The following is a 17628-nucleotide window of genomic DNA, read 5'->3' as shown; positions in this document are numbered from 1 at the left end:
GCAGTTTGAATCCACCAGGCGCTTCTTGAAAACTCTATGGAGCAAGTTCTACCCTTTCACTATGAGTCGGAATCTACTGGATAGCAACAGGTTTGGTTTGTTTGTTTGTTTTTTGTTAGCCATGCATGGACCTGTAACTCCCACACAATAACTGGGTGGAACTATGCAAATAAGGTGCTTATGCCCCACCAAGGGGACTGGACAGCCTGCTAATAATATAAATAAGGTGCATGGAACCCTTGTGGGGGTGGGACCATGCAAATAAGATGTATGGAACCCTGACAAGGGAACTGGTCAGTTTTGCCATCCTCCTATGTTTAAAACGAGCCAATCCCAGGGGCTGGAGGAGGGACCTCACTACCATCAAGAAAGAAGAGCCAGGAGCCGAGTGTATTCCTTGGACCGGGGTTCCCTGCACTGAGAACCTCCAAGACCCAGGAGACAGAAAAAGAGAGCACTGTAACACCAGAGACAGCATGACACGATGAGAAGCTGCAGAGGAATGGCAGCATCAGAACCAGGACTGGTGTGAGGGAGTGATGGGCTTCCCAGCCCACAAAGGAAGGTGGCTACAGTGAGTGTGCTGACCTATGGAGTGAGAGAGCTGAGAGCCTTAGGGTAGGAGGCTTCCAGGCAAAGTGGGGTGCCTCCGGACACTTGCCCACAAAGAAGAGTGCTGAGCATCTTCAGGCAAGAGGCTTCCAGGTACAGTGGGGTGCCTTTGGGCATTTATTGGTGGAGCTAATGAGCTTTGCAACACTTGCCAGAGCAAGGCAGAGTCCAGGCCTAAGTGGGGCTAAGGGCCGAGGGCCAAGAGAGGGGGCCTGTCCTGAGGGGGATGAGAGGAGCCTCTACTCAGTGGACCAAGAGGAGGACTGCACAGCCAAGAAGAGCTGAGAGCTGCCCTGCACTGAAGAAGGGAGACTTTGCCTACCTGCTTCCTGATCCTGATTCTGAGTTGCACGTATTACTTCCCAAATAAACCCTATAAACGTAAGTATGATCTGTGAGTTCTGTGTGGCCATTGCAATGAATTATTGAACCCAGCAGAGAATGCTGTGGGAAGGGCAGCTGGTGTCAGAATTGGTATGAAGGCTGGAGGTTGGAGGTATGTTTGACCTCCACCTCACAAGAATCAACCTGGGCTCATGTGGATCTTGATTCTCTCTCATCTCCCTTGTGAAGTTGGATGAGGAGATCTGAGGATGCCCTCACACCATTTTTACTGAAAAAAATCCATTAAGTTACAAAACCAAATGAATCCTAAGACTGTAGAATACCAAAGATAATACCTAAAAGCAAAATGAGAAAAAAAAACTGACATTATAAAAACTATTAGATTGATAGTAGAGTTCTCAACAGCAACAGTGAAAGTCAGAGAAAAATACATGAATAGTGTCTTACTTATCCAGTGCTGCTATAACAGAAATGCCACAAATAGATAGCTTTAACAAACAGAAATTTATTCTATCACAGCTTAGGTGACTAGAAGTCTGAATTCAGGGCACCAACTCCAGGGGAAGGCTTTTTCTCTCTATCAGCTCCGGGGGAATGTCCTTGTCATCAATCTTCTCCTGCATTTAGGAGTTTCTCAGCCCAGGAAACCCAGGTACAAAGGGTGTGCTCCACTCCTGGCTCTTCTTTCTTGGTGGGAGGAGGTCTCTCTCTCTCTCTCTCTGCTTGCTTCTCTCTCCTTTTATCTCTTGTAAGATAAAAGGTGATGCAGGCCAGGGAAACTCCTCTCACATTGGATCAGGGCTGTGACCTGAAGTAAGGGTGTTGCATCCCACCCTAATTCTCTTTAATATAAACTAATCTTGCCTCCATCCACGTCATTAAGGATGACTCTACTTTGAGAGGCAGCTCTTCCCCAGTCATTTTTTGAGTGCCTTCCAACCTGGGGGGCTCATCTTCTAGCACTATATCAGACAATGTCCCGCTGCTATTCATAAGGTTTTCATGGCTAATGCTTTTCAGAAGTAGACTGCTGGGTCCTTCTTCCTCATCTGTCTTAGTCTGGAAGCTCAGCTGAAACCTGTCCTCCGTGGGTGACCCTTCTGGTATCTGAATACTAGTGGCATAGCTTCCGGCATCACAGCAACACGCAAGCCCCCACAATACGACAAACTGACAGACATTAGTGAGCTGAAATGGACTGCTATTAGCCATTTTGAATCGGACAATCATATAGCCTACTATGATGGGAATGACAACTTGAAGAGGAATACTGTTGCATTCATCGTCAAAAAGAACGTTTCAAGATCTATCCTGAAGTACAACGCTGTCAGTGATAGGATAATATCCATACGCCTACAAGGAAGACCAGTTAATATGGCTATTATTTAAATTTACGCACCAACCACGAGGGCCAAAGATGAAGAAATAGAAGATTTTTATCAGCTGCTGCAGTCTGAAATTGATCGAACATGCAAACAAGATGCATTGATACTTACTGATGATTGGAATGCGGAAGTTGGAAACAAAGAAGGATCAGTAGTTGGAAAATATGGCCTTGGTGATAGAAACAATGCCAGAGATGGAATAACAGAATTTTGCAAGACCAACGACTTCTTCATTGCAAATACCTTCTTTCACGAACTTAAACAGCGACTACACATATGGACCTCGCCAGATGGAACACACAGAAATCAAATTAACTACATCTGTGGAAAGAGACGATGGAAAAGCTCAATATCATCAGTCAGAACAAGGCCAGGGGCTGACTGTGGAACACGCCATCAATTGCTCATATGCAAGTTCAAACTGAAACAAGAAAATCAGAGCAAGTCCAGGAGAGCCAAAAGATGACCTTGAGTACATCCCACCTGAATTTGGAGACCATCTGAAGAACAGATTTGACAAATTGAACACTAATGACCGAAGACAAGTTGTGGAATGACATCAAGGACATCATACATGAAGAAAGCAAGAGGACATTGAAAAGACAGGAAAGAAAGAAAAGACCAAGACGGATGTCAGGGGAAACTCTGAAACTTACTCTTGAATGTCAAGTAGCTAAAGCAAAAGGAAGAACTGATGAAGTAAAAGAACTGAACAGAAGATTTCAAAGGGCCTCTCGAGAAGACGAAGTAAAGTATTATAATGACATGTGCAAAGAACTGGAGATAGAAAACCAAAAGGGAAGAACACACTTGGGGTTTCTCAAGCTGAAAGAACTGAAGAAAAAATACAAGCCTCAAGTTGCAATAGTGAAGGATTCCACGGGGAAAATATTAAAAGACACAGGAAGCATCAAAAGAAGATGGAAGGAATACACAGAGTCATTATACCAAAAAGAATTAGTCGATGTTCAACCATTTCAAGAGGTGGCATATGACCGGGAACCAATGGTACTGAAGGAAGAAGTCCAAGCTGCTCTGAAGGCATTGGTGGAAAAAAAGGCTCCAGGAATTGATGGAATATCAATTGAGATGTTTCAACAAACAGATGCAGCGCTGGAAGTGCTCACTCGTCTGTGCCAAGAAATATGGAAGACAGCTTCCTGGCCAACTGACTGGAAGAGATCCATATTTATACCTATTCCCAAGAAAGGTGCTCCAGCCAAATGTGGAAATTATAGAACAATATCATTAATATCACAATCAAGCAAAATTTTGCTGAAGATCATTCAAAAATGGCTGCAGCAGTATATTGACAGGGAACTGCCAGAATTCAGGCTGGTTTCAGAAGAGGACATGGAACCAGGGATATCATTGCTGATGTCAGATGGATCCTGACTGAAAGCAGAGAATACCAGAAGGATATTTACTCGTGTTTTATTGACTATGCAAAGGCATTCGACTGTGTGGATCATAACAAATTATGGATAACCTTGCTAAGAATGGGAATTCCAGAACACTTAATTGTGCTCATGAAGAACCTTTACATAGATCAAGAGGCAGTTGTTCAGACAGAACAAGGGGATCCTGATTGGTTTAAAGTCAGGAAAGGTGTGTGTCAGGATTGTATTCTTTCACCATATCTATTCAATCTGTATGCTGAGCAAATAATACAAGAAGCTGGACTATATGAGGAAGAACGGGGCATCAGGATTGGAGGACGACTCATTAACCTGCGTTATGCAGATGACACAACCTTGCTTGCTGAAAGTGAAAAGGAATTGAAGCACTTACTAATGAAGATCAAAGACCACAGCCTTCAGTATGGATTGCACCTCAACATAAAGAAAACAAAAATCCTCACAACTGAACCAATGAGCAACATCATGATAAATGGAGATAAATGGAGAAAAGATTGAAGTTGTCAAGGATTTCCTTTTACTTGGATCCACAATCAGTGCCCATGGAAGGAGGAGTCAAGAAATCAAAAGACACATTGCATTGGGTAAATCTGCTGCAAAGGACCTCTTTAAAGTGTTGAAGAGCAAAGATACCAAGCCATGGTATTTTCAATCGCATCATATAAATGTGAAAGCTGGACAATGAATAAGGAAGACCGAAGAATTGCCACCTTTGAGTTGTGTTGGCGAAGAATATTGAATATACCATGGACTGCCAAAAGAACGAACAAATCTGTCTTAGAAGAACTACAAAAAGGGTGCTCCTTAGAAGCAAAGATGATGAGACTGTGTCTTACATACTTTGGACATGTTGTCAGGAAGGATCAGTCCCTGGAGAAGGACATCATGCTTGGCAGAGTGCAGGGTCAGCGGAAAAAAGGAAGACTCTCAAACAGGTAGATTGACACAGTGGCTGCAACAATGAGCTCAAGCATAACAAGGATTGTAAGGATGGCTCAGGACCGGGCAGTGTTTGGTCCTGTTGTGCATAGGGTCGCTATGAGTCAGAACCGACTCGATGGCACCTAACAAGAACAATCTTTCCTCATTAACATAACAAACAGCTTACCCCCAAATGGGACCATAACCACAGGCATAGGGTCTAGGATTTACAACCCATCAAAAAATGAAGAATAACTTGCAGTACCACTGGGTGGGATTGAACTGCCAACCTTTAAGCCAGTAGTTAAGCACTTGACAATTTGTGCCACCCAGGGACTCCTGAATGAGAATAGTATTTAAGAACCTTAGCCTGTAAGGTCAGTCTGTTTAGGATCAAACCCCAGTCTTACCATATACTATGTGACCTTGAACAAATTATCGTCTTCTAGACCTGTTTCTTCCATTGTAAAATGGGAATAATAACAGTGCCCACCTTGTGGAGTTGGGAAGATTAAATGAGATTAAGCCTGGAAAATATTAACCCATTGCCTGTTCACAGCAAGCCCCCAGTAAACATTAACAATACTAATCATTATAACTTCATCCTCCTGAATTTCTGCTTATTCTTTTCCTACTTAGCTTTTTGAGACCCAGATTTTGCATAGGCCATAGCACCTGTTCCTTTTCTGGATGCCTGGAATACTTTTTACTCACTTTTCATTGACTATAAGTTGACTTGTACTATAATAAAAATAACACGATTCATAAAAATAAAAATTAAAAAATGAAGGATAACTAATGGACAACAACTACCACAGCCTCCACCAGACTGAACCCAGAACAATTAGGTGGTGCCTGGCTACCACCACCTACTGCTCTGACAGATACCACAATCGAAGGTCCCAGACAGAGCTGGAGAAAAATGTAGAACAAAATTCTAACTCACAAAAAAAGACCAGACTTACTGGTCTGACAGAGATTGGAGAAATCCTGAGAGTATGGCCCCCAACACACTTTTAACTCAGTACTGAAGTTGCTCCTGTGGTTCACCCTTCAGCCAAAGATTAGACAGGCCCATAAAACAAAACGAGATTAAAGGGGCACACCAGCTCATGGGCAAGGACAAGAAGGCAGGAGGAGACAGGAAAGCTGGTAATGGGGAACCCAAGGTCAAGAAGGGGCAAGTGTTGACAGGTTGTGGGATTGGCAGCTAATGTCACAAAACATGTATATTAATTGTTTAAAGAGAAACTAATTTGCTCTGTAAACCTTCATCTAAAGCACAGTTAAAAAAAAAAAAAACAGGATAATCAGATCACAAAATGGAGGACAAGCACACAATACTGGAAATCATGGCTTAGCCAAGCTGACACATATTTTTGGGGGATACAATTTAATCCATGATGGATAGCTTCAATATACTAAAAGAAAATAACTGCCAAATGAAATTATACATCTGGAAAGAATACCCCTTAGTAATGAAAGAGAAATAAGACCACTGTGATCTACCAGTCAGTGGGGGCTAAGGGACTTTTACTCAAACTTTCCTCTGAGTGTAGCAAATGGGACCACAGATTCAGGCTGTAGTAATTACTCCAGATCTTGTGTGTAGTTGGAGTAGAAATACACAGTAATTGGCAGAATCCTTGCTTTGGCTCCCTAATCCATGAAGAAAGAAAGGTTCCAGTAGAAGTATGTTGCCCACTCTCTTCCAAACAAAAAAATAAAGTCAATACTACATCTGAGGGTTGGCGGAAGGGAGACAGGTATTAGTGCCACCATTAAATACTTGAAAGATGCAGGGGTCATTTTCCAGTAACATCCCATTTAAATCACTTATTTGGCTTATTCACACATTTGCCACTAGCATATCCATACTGAAGATGTTTTTGGAGTTGGCTTGAATAGTATAGGCTGAATTTGCAAAGTCTTGCTAAGTTTGGTCTTTTAAAAACTTATATAGTTTGCCAAATGAGACTACTTAAGGAGTACACCTGAATGCTTGTTGTTAGGTGCTGTTAAGTCAGTTCCAACTCATAGCAATCCTATGTACAACAGAACGAGACACTGCCCAGTCTGGTGCCATACGCAGGATCACTGCTGTATGTTTGAGCCTATTGTTGCAGAGGAAGACCCTCAACAAGATGGGTGTGTTAATCCATCTCCTTGAGGAGCTTTCTCTTTTTTGCTGACCCTCTGTTTTACCAAGCATGATATCCTTCTTCAGGGATTGATCCCTCCTGACAACATGTCCAAAGTACATTAAAGGAAGTCAAGCCATTCTCCATTCTAAGGGGGATTCTGGCTGTACTTTTACCAAGACAGATCTGTTCGTTTTTCCGGTAGTTCATGATATATTCAATATTCTTCACCAAGACCATAATTCAAAGGCATCAATTCTTTGGTCTTCCGTACTCATTGTCCAACTTCCACATGCATATGAAGTGAATGAAAAGACCACGGCTTGGGTCAGGCGCACCTTATTCCTCAAAGTGACATCTTTCCTTTTTAACACTTTAGAGGGGTCTTTTGCAGATTCACCCAATGCAATACGTCATTTGATTTCTTGACTGCTGATTCCATGGACGCTGATTGTGGATCCAAGTAAAATGAAGTCCTTTACAACTTCAATCTTTTCTCCTTTTATTATGAGAAATATTATAATCCAATTGTGAGGATTATTGTTTTATGTTGAGGTGTAATTCACACTAATGGCTGCCGTCTTTGATCTTCATCAGTAAGTGGTTCAAGTCCTCTTCACTTTCAGCAAGCAAGGCTGTGTCATCTGCATATTGCACGTTGTTACTGAGTATTCCTCCAAACCTGATGCCACATTCTTCTTCATATAGTCCAGATTCTTGGATTATTTGCTCAGGATACCAAATGAATAAGTATGATGAAAGGATACAACCCTGACGCACACCTTCCTGACTTTAAACCACGAAGTATTCCCTTGTTCTATTCACAACTGCCTATTGGTCTATGTACAGATTCCTCATGAGCACAATTTAGTGTTCTGGAATTCTCATTCTGCACAATGTTATCCACAATTTGTTATGATTTATACCATTGAATGCCTTTGCATAGTCAACAAAACAGGTAAACATCCTTCTGGTATTCTCTGCTTTTAGTCAAGATCCGCCTGACATCAGCAATGATGTCCCTCTCTCCACATCCTCTTCTGAATCCGGCTTGAATTTCTGGCAGTTCCCTAAGTACTGCTGCAACCATTTTTTAATTATCTTCATCAAGATTTTACTTGCATGTAACATTGTGGTGCAGTGAATTACTTGATATGGCCTTTCTAGCCATAGTCTTTATAACTGCCACCAAATGACTGGGTGGGATTATGCAAATGAGGTGCTTATGACCCATGAATGAGACTGGATAACTTGTTAATAATGTAAATAAGGTGCATGGCCACCTTGTGGCCTAGAGTCCATGCAAATAAGGTGTATGGAACCCTAACATGGGGATTGGGCAGTTTTGCCATCCCATTGGGCCTAAAAGAGAGCCAATTCCACAGCAGAGGAGGACTTGACTGCCACCAAAAAAGAAGAGACTGGAGCAGAGCGTGTCTTTTGGACTTGGGTCCTGCACTGAGACCCTCCTAGACCCAGGAGACAGACAGAATAAGCTCTAACACCAGAGATGGCAAGATGGCAAGAATCAGGGGCAGAGAAGCAGCAGCAGCAGAGCCATGAGACCAGCAGGAGACAATGCAGTGAGCTTCCCAGCTCCCTGAGCGAGAGAGCTGAGCTCCTTTGGGCAGGACGCTTCCTGGTGCAGTGGGGTGCCTCTTGGCACTCACCAGCAGAGCTAAAAGGACTTTGTAACACTTGCCTGAGCAGGGTAGAGGCCAGGCCAGTCCAAAAGGCCCAAGGGGTCATAAGGTCAAGGACCAGACAGAGGCCAATATGTGGGCACAGCTGAGAAAGAGGCTGTCCTGATCAAAGAACTGTATCCTGAATTGTAACCTGTTAGTACCCTAATAAACCTCATGTAACTTTTAGTATGGTCTGTAAGTTTTGTGTGGCCATTCCAATGAAATACTGAACCCAGCAAAGAAGTAGAGAGTGCTGTGGGAAGGACGGCTGGTGTCAGAATTGCTAAAAAGGCTGGAGGACCACCCCCAACCCCACCCCACCCTTGCCTCACAGGAATCAGCCTTGGGTCATTGATGCTAATGATTCTCTCCCCCTTGTGAAGTTAGTGGAGGTCAGATGCCCCCACCATGGCATTTTTACAGATATTACTGGTATTGTTTGATAATTTCCACATTCTGGGAGGATCACCTTTCTTTGGAATGGACACAAATATGGATTTCTTCCAGTTGGATGGCCTGGTAGCTGTCTTTCAAATTTCTTGACAAAGACAAATGAGCATTTCCAGCGTTGCATCTGTTTGTTGAAACTTCTCAATTGGTAGTCCATCAATTCCTGAAGCCTTGTTTTTCACCACTGCATTCAGTGCACCTTGGAATTCTTCTTTCAATACCATCAATTCTTGATCATATGCTACCTCCTGAAATGGGTGAACATTGATCCATTCTTTTTGGCACAGTGACTCTGTGTTTTCCTTCCATCTTCTTTTGATGCTTCCTGTGTTGTTCAATATTTTGCTTAGAATCCTTCAATAGTTCAACTAAAAGCTTTAATTTTCTCTTCAGTCCTTTCAGCTTGAGAAGTGCTAAGCATGTTCTTCCCTTTTGGTTTTCTAACTCCAGGTCTTTGCACATTTCATTATAATACTTTATTTTGTCTTACCAAGCCACCCACGGACTGCCAAAAGAACAAACAAATCTGTCTTGGAAGTACAAACAGAATGTTCCTTAGAAGCAAGGATGGCAATACTGTGCCTTACATGCTTAGGACATGCTGTCAAGGGGGATCAGTCCCTGGAGAAGGACATCATGCTTGGTAAAGTACAGGGTCAGCGGAAAAGAGGAAGACCCTCAACAAGGTGGACTGACACAGTGGCTGCAACAATGGGCTCGAGTATAACAACAATTGTGAGGACGGTGTAGGACCAGGCAGTGTTTCATCCTGTTGTGCATAGGGTTGCTGTGAGTCAGAACTAACTCGACGGCACCTAACAACAACTACAACAATTGAGCCATCCCTTGAAATCTTCTGTTCAGCTCTTTTACTTCATTGTTTCTTCCTTTTGCTTTAGTCACTGGATGTTCAAGTGCAACTTTCAGAGTCTCCTCTGACATCCATTTTGTTTTTTTCTGTTTTTTTTTAATGACCTTTTGCTTTCTTCATGTGTGATGTCCTTGATGTCATTTCACAACTCATCGGGTCTTCAGTTATTAGTGTTCAATGCATCAAATCTATTCTTGAAATGGTCTCTATCTTGGTCCCCTCCAAAAGCCACAGGGTCTTGAATTAAGTGTTTTGATTTCTGCTCGGATTTATAGGAAAACTGTGGCAGCAGTGTGAGAGACTACAGAGAGGGAATTGAAGTCAGGAGACAGAAAACAACAGAAATAATCCAGTCAAACAGAAGGATGAGTAGTCTGAGCAGAAATCATAAAACCAGTGGTTTGGAAGTGATCTAAGGTAATCTAGGTCAACCTTCTACTATCTACTGCTTAAGTTGGGAGTGGGAGAAAAGATCTTAGAATGTAAGCTCCACTAGAGAAGAAGTCCTCACTGATTTACTCCAGGAACCTAGACAAGTGCCTACCACATAATATGCTATTCAATAAACACTTGATGGGACGAATGTGGCAGTGCTATATAGAGTATGCAGTGCCAACAGTTTGCGCTCAACTACTAACCAAAAGGTTGGTGGTCTGAATCCAGCCAGCGACACCATGGAAGAAAGGTCTAGTGATCTACTTCTGTAAGATCACTGTTCTGTGCCATTGAGTTGATCCTATATGACAGAGTAGAACTGCCCCATAGGGTTTCCTAGGCTATAATCTTTATGGAAGCAGAATACCAGGCCTTTTCTCCTGTGGAGCCACTGGTGGGTTCGAATCACTGATATTTCAGTTAGTAGCCAAGCACTTAACCATTGCAAGACCAGGATTCACAACCATTGAAAGCCCTATGCAATTCTACTCTGAAACACATGGGGTTGTCATGAGTCAGAATTGACCCCATGGTAAAAGAGTTTTTTAAATATAGGAAAGGAGAAAATTTTATCAGAACTTCGCAGCTGAATTTGAGGAGAAAGGGAGGAGTTGAGAAGAAACTCACAAGTGACAGAACTGAGCACGTTGGGAAGGGGAGCCAGTTTTGGAGGAAAAGTATGACTGGGAGCTATGGAACTGTGGAGTTTCCAAGTGGTGTAAATGGTTACTTTGGTTGGATGCTAACTAAATGGTTGGAAGCTCGAGTCCACCCAGACACGCCTTAAAAGAAAGGCCTGGATTTTACTTTTTTAATTCGAAAAACAGCCATAGAAAACCTTATGCACAGTTGTACTCTGGATATATATGACGTCACCATGAATGGGATTCCACTGACAGCAGCAGTACTGGTGATCAAACTTGCATTTCTAATATAGCCCCAACCTCATTAGCTTACTTTAACATGACCTTTACCTAGAAAGGATGGAAATTTCCAAAAATCCTCTAAAATACAAAACCAAATCCGATGCCCTGGAGTCAATTCTGACTCATAGCGACACTTCAGGATGAAGTTTAACTGCTACTGGGTAAGAGCTACGGCTGCTAATCAAAAGACTGGCATTTGGAATACAGCAGGCGTGACTTGGCAACCATGTGGGTTAGTTCTACTCTGTCCTATGGGGTCGCTATGAGTCAGAATCAACTCCACTGCAATGGGTTATAGGGTTTTCAAGGCTGTCAATCTTTAGGAAAGCAGACTGTCACATCTTCCTCCCGCAGAGCTGCTGGTGAGGTCAAACTACCAATCTTTTGGTTGGTCAGCAGCCGAGCACTTTAACCACTGTGCCACCAGAGCTCTTCAAGAATCCTCTAATGATCTAAAATTAATGTTTCTTCCTAGATGCTGCCCGCACCCTCCACGGAACGCACACAAATTGGAGGAAAGGAAGTTGGTAGAAAAGCCTGCAGGTGAGGGTTCAGGGCTATAGTCTTGTCCCTGCCGCAATTACAGCATCCTCCCTAGTCTTGGGGCGACCATCAAAGGAAGATTTGGAAGAAGATAACTTAAAGTAATAGCGTGGAGGTGGAAAAAAACAGACACAGGATCATGTCCAAATCGTGTAACTTCTGGCTCCAGACCCGCCGTCTGAGGTGCTGCTGGCGCCAGCTGTGGAACTATGACCCAGTCTGGGTAACGGTCGCCAGCTTAAAGGATGGCAGCCAGGAGACGTCTAAGTAAGTCAAAGTTGGGGCGGCTCCCTCTGAGAAGGCAAAACACTGTCCTCAAAGCGTATTGCGTCACGTGCCGAACACCCGTTTCCTTAGCCCCAGATCCACCTCTGCGACTCAGCTCCACGAGCCGCACCAATGTACGCATACGCACAAAAGCCACGTGCGCCTTTTCAGCCCCTTCCGGCACAACCTTTACGTCGTACGTTCAATGGCCTGTCGTAAAGGCCAGGCAAGTGAGGCCTCGAGACATAGGGCACTCACGCGGCACAGCCTACCCTGCTAGCCGGCAGGCGCGCGCAAGTCCCTGAGGCAAGCCGGGTAGACTGGAGCCAATCAGGCGCGCTGACGTCACCCCGGAGCTGCTGGCCGTGCCGCACGCCGGGACGTGGGAGGGCGTAGCGGGTTTGGTTGCACCAACACCGGTTCATAGTCCCGGACAGGCGTGTCCTTGGAGTTAGAGAGCGGGACGTCCGGCTTTTGAGCGGTGACCTTCGAGTTGCGCGCGAAGAGATAGTGGTAAGCACGGGGCCCCGGAAGGCTCAGCGGGTAGGAGGCTGAGCCGTGAGGGGCACACACCTACGTGGCGGGCGCGCGGGCGGCTAGAGGTCCGCGTCCGGGACTGCCGGGTGGAGCCCGTGTGGGGCAGGCAGGACCTGGAGTGACGACCCGGGGCTGTGGTCAGGCAGAACCCAGTGGGCCAGGCTGGATGGCAGCGGAACCCCATCAAGGTAGAAACAGGGATTCGGCCAAAGCCTTGAAGGCCCGAAGGCGGCTTGAATGCGGATCCGAAGAAGACGCAGGCCGTCGCGTTTTCGGTGCCGAGGGACCTTGAAAATAGGCAAGACTTGCTCCCCGGTGAGGAGGAGTAGGGAGACAGCGGCACTTCTCGTCTTCCTTCAAAGAAAATAAAAGCTGCTTTTCCTTTCGTAAGGGATCATTTTTTCAGATCAGTAGTGGCTGCCCCCGTTAACCTGCTGAGGCATCGCAGTAAGGCGGTTTTCATCTTAGTTTCCTTGAAAGCGGCCTGTATGGGTGACCTCGTGATGGCTCCCGGGGATCCCAGAGCTGGGAGGGTGAGCATGTCCCTGGGGGGAACCTCGCAGAGCCCTCACCTGCCCCTAATTCAGAATTGTGATACTTCTGTGACCTTGACTTGCTATCTTGAAACTGGTGCTTGAAATGGGTTTCATTTTGCTTACTTGGGCTTTAATCTTAAATCCCTTACACACATACAGAAGTGTGTGTGTTTGAGTCTTTTTTTTCTAAACAGTGTTTTGATATTAAAGAGCCTGTTGGGAGTGTACTAAGTAAAACAAGATTCAACCTGGTATTTAACATCATAGAGTAGCAATGGATTCATAATTAAGTGACTGGAGTGGTCATTGGTTTCCACTGTATTTGTTTCTTGGGGGAAGAATTACTAACTTGGAGCTTTCATTCACTTTTAGAATTCAAAATGGGTGATGTCGAGAAGGGCAAGAAGATTTTTGTTCAGAAATGTTCCCAGTGCCACACAGTGGAAAAGGGAGGCAAGCACAAGACTGGGCCAAATCTGCACGGCTTGTTTGGGCGGAAGACTGGTCAAGCCCCTGGATTCTCTTACACGGATGCCAATAAGAACAAAGGTAAGAGGGGTATGGTTGTTAATAACCAAAAGTACAATTGCATGACTTTAGCTTACAGTAAACCCTTTATCAAGAATGTGAAATATTTACTCAGTGAATCTCTCCTTGCATAGGTATCACCTGGGGAGAGGACACACTGATGGAGTATTTGGAGAATCCCAAGAAGTACATCCCTGGAACAAAAATGATCTTTGCTGGCATTAAGAAGAAGGCAGAAAGGGCAGACTTGATAGCTTATCTCAAGCAAGCTACTAATGAGTAATAGTTGGCCACTGCCTTATTTATTACAATAGTAATGTCTCTTGACTTTTTTTACATGTACCGTATTTAAAGTGATCTCATACACCAGAATTCAGATCATGAATGGCTGATAGAATGTTTTTGTTGGGCATTCCTGGAGTAAATAAGATTGGCTGTGGTTAAATAAATACGATCTAACTTTTTAAATTTTGATAGTAATTTCAGTTCAGCAAGTGGTATTCCTTTTCCCTTTTAAAGATGTGTTTGCACTTGAGGCTAAATTGGATTAATAGTGGTCGATTTTTCACAAAGATGGTAAATGCCATCTCACAACCTATAAGAGATTAATTTTATATTTAGATTTATATAATTGGTGACATGGATATATTTAAATAGTGGGGAAACTTCTTCACTGTCTAATGGAACAGAGCAAGACTGTATTTCAGTTTGTAGTCATCAGCCTATTTAAACACAAGGGTTGGAGATAAGTTAGTTATGGCCACTTTATTGTTTTGCTCATAACTATGTCAGTCTAATTAAAATTCCCTGTATCTAAAGTGTTGCCTTTTAATTAAGAAAAGGCATTGCAGTGTGGTTTGTTTATGATATCAAAAAAGAATATTTAAAAAAAAAAAGTAAAGACTAACACTTCTCACATACTGTAGATGATCTAGAAGGTCAGATCCTTTTAAAAGTCAGCATGATGAGATATAGTAGCAAGTTGGATTTTAAATTCTTTACCATCTAACACTAAGTTGCAATTCAGGATTGTCTTTAAGCAGCTATTCAAAAACACATAAAACTGTTGAACCACTGTATACGTGTGATTGGTTATGGTGCTTTTATCAACTTGTTAGAAGGATTAAAGTAGAGGCAATATATTATAGGCACAAGTTTGTAAATTGGTCATCAGGTTTAATGTAATTAAAAAATAACATTATAATTTTTTGAATGTGCTTGATTTAATGACTCATGTCAAAATCATAATGGTTAAAAAGTGTAATAGCTCTGAAGACCCACAAAGCAACATCAATAATTCAGTCTTAGAGTTAGCTTGGCCAGAATAAGAACTACAGCATTTACACAAGATGTGGGTAGAAGAGTGTGCCCTGGTCAAAGTTTTGTGATAACGTAACAGTGTATAATTACGTACTAAATTATTTTACACACAGTTTTTTTTATACATATTGAGAGTAGCCCCTGGAAATTTTATAGAGAAGGTGAACTAAACTAAGCTGTAAAGAATGGTGAGAATTTCTCAGTGAGGGTAACAAATCTGTGCTGGTGGAAGAGTATTTATCTTTGTGGGATAGTAAGGAGACTGGGAAGAGAAACTGGTCAGTTATTTCAAAAATGATGGAAATTATTAGATAGGCGTTAAAGGTCTGAGTAATTTGTAACCAGTGAGCCTTATTTTCAGTCAAAGGGAAGATGAGAAGGTGAGGAGATCAGTCTGGACACAGATGGCAGAAACAATCTGGAAGGCAAAGGAGAGCCCACTGTAAGTCATATGAAATCCTAGCCGGAGTGCTAATGGTGGGGGATTAAAAATTGGATCCAGTAAATCCTTCAGAGGTAAAGCCTTTTAGCAGATCTTAATAACTGCGTAAGTTAATGGTATTCAGAGACAGGAGCAATTAGCTTTTAAAGGATAATTCTAGACCACCACCGAAAGTCTTGGCAGGCCAGAGAGTTCATTTTCATGTATCTTGGGAATAATACAGAAAATGAGCATGGTTAATGAGTACAAAAACTTGATCTTAAGAGTTACTGGGACTTTCATTTTGGTCTACAAATTTAGAAACTTAATTTTTATCACTTAACCCAGAAGTGATAAAAAAAAAAAAAGTTTTCAAGCCTTTATAAATTAGCTACCATCAAATTGACAGTACCATCTTAAGATGGCTGGCTGATTGACTCAAACCTTGCTTTAGAGCCTGGATTGATCATATATACAGAGAATATCAGTAATAAATAAGTTTAACTTTTTACAGGTTTAACGTTTTCTCATATTTACATGCCTCCTACATCAACTAAGGCTTATGTTGGCACAGGTAATTATGGAGTACCTGCTGTGTTTCAGGGCGAAAATACTGCTGGTGATTTATAACATAAGTGGTCCTGTAGTTAATTCTAGAGCAGGGCTTCAGACCAGGTTGAACCACTGCTGAGAATTTGCGTTTCTATCCTAGATAGACCGAATCAGAGTCTTCAGTTTAACAAGATCACCAGGTGATTCTTATATATAATAAATTTTGAGAACCACTGCTCTACTAGTGGTTCTCAGAATTGGCCCATAATCAGCATTGCCTGGCTACTTGTTAGAGTTGTACCACTTGTTGAAGGCACCACAGGGAACAGAAGGGACATTCCTAGCTCTAAAGGGTACATGCCCTCTTGGAAATAAAGAAAAACACAAAAAGCTAGCACTGTATATGCATTCCTAGTGCTTCATGTAGGTAGGTTGGTGAATGATATCAAAAGAGAGAGTGGAAAATATTTAAGGGGTTCCAGGTTTCTTCCTAGCAGCACTTACATTCAGTTTTATGTAGAACATCACTGTCCCTTAGAACTTCCTACAGTAATGTCTTCTAGGTCTGTGCTGTCCAGTGTATGGTGGCCATTAAGCACATGTGGCTACTAAGCCCTCGAAATGTGGATAGCATGACTGAGGGACTGAAAGTTTTCACTTCATTCAGCTCATGAATATTCAACTCATGTAGCCACACATGCTAGTGGTCACTGTATTACAGCCCAGATCTAGAACTGGAAGCAGTGTAACCGAAATGCCTCCCGGGACTCACCTTAATCTAGGATTCTTGGAAGTACACCGTCATGCCCTTTGGAACATGGATTTAAAGTCCTGCTCCTAAACCTGATGTATGTTATCTGTATAACTTCAGCATATTTTCAACCTATTCTAAGAAGTTTACAGTTTATTTTAGGTAGATGGCATTCTGGTAGTAGCTAGGAATGTAGCTTCTTATCATTGTTTACCTGCACTTTTCTATAATTTCTTTATATTGTATGTTTTAGTTTTGACCATAGAAAGTTGTAAATTTAACAGCCTGTGACAGAATTCACATGGAAGAATGTAAAAGAAGAGGCCTTACCAAGTGGCGTGGCCTTAGTGAATTTATTAGTCCAGGGTCTGGCTCTTTGTAGTTTACTAAAGGCAGGCAGGCAGTTTCACATCAGGCAAAGTCAGATAAGAGTAAACCAAAAATCAATTTACTTATGATGAGAAACATTCCTTTCTAATGCTGGGCTCTTTTGATTCCACTTCCTCATGTCAGACTACCCTGAAAGTCGACTAAGGCTGAACATGAAATGAGAGCTGTGATTCATACGGGCCAGGCTGATGCCCAGTGGAGCATCATCTTGACTGCTACACTGACCAGAAAGTCTCCCAGGTCTTTCTCCTCCAAGTGTGCTCTGGATGTATACCGAGCTACAAAGCCACTGCTTTGGCGGCATTTTTTTTCCCCTTGTGCCCCAGATTGACCATAATCCTGGTGTTCACATAGAGTTCAATACAAGGTATTAAGTTCCCACTGGCTTGGTAACACTTGAATTCCAGATTACCTTAATTGGAGCTTGAGGCATTTTACTATATTTATCAAAGGGCAATGTATTTCCAGGTCTTGGGGGCATTCACTGGCAGTCTCCCTGTGTATTACTAACAAAGGTATAACTTTCCATACACAGAAATACACGATGAGGAGAGGACCGATGTGTTGTGATTGATAGGTGATTGACAGTTTTTG

The 17628-nt window shown here is 42.7% G+C and overlaps 1 protein-coding gene across 1 annotated transcript; it reads left to right on the top strand.

The window, feature by feature from the left end:
* Positions 1–12378: 12378 nt before the first annotated feature.
* Positions 12379–14791, top strand: LOC126081989 (cytochrome c). The gene is made up of 3 exons (XM_049894273.1): positions 12379–12512; positions 13445–13621; positions 13735–14791. Exons 2-3 carry the CDS (start codon positions 13453–13455, stop codon positions 13881–13883), a joined length of 318 nt encoding a protein of 105 aa, XP_049750230.1. The 5' UTR covers positions 12379–12512; positions 13445–13452; the 3' UTR covers positions 13884–14791.
* The last annotated feature ends 2837 nt before the right edge of the window (positions 14792–17628 follow it).

This window comes from Elephas maximus, chromosome 8 (genome assembly GCF_024166365.1).
Source record: "Elephas maximus indicus isolate mEleMax1 chromosome 8, mEleMax1 primary haplotype, whole genome shotgun sequence".
NCBI lineage: Eukaryota > Metazoa > Chordata > Mammalia > Proboscidea > Elephantidae > Elephas > Elephas maximus.
The sequence above is the reverse complement of the archived record's forward strand: the minus strand, read 5'-3'. Positions and strand labels throughout refer to the sequence as shown.

Bases quoted from the DNA above. Each gene is read 5' to 3' on its own strand.
- LOC126081989 (XM_049894273.1), top strand. From the start codon at position 13,453: ATGGGTGATGTCGAGAAGGGCAAGAAGATTTTTGTTCAGAAATGTTCC. The intron at 13,622-13,734 runs GTAAGAGGGGTA...CTCCTTGCATAG, and splicing joins GGATGCCAATAAGAACAAAG to GTATCACCTGGGGAGAGGAC.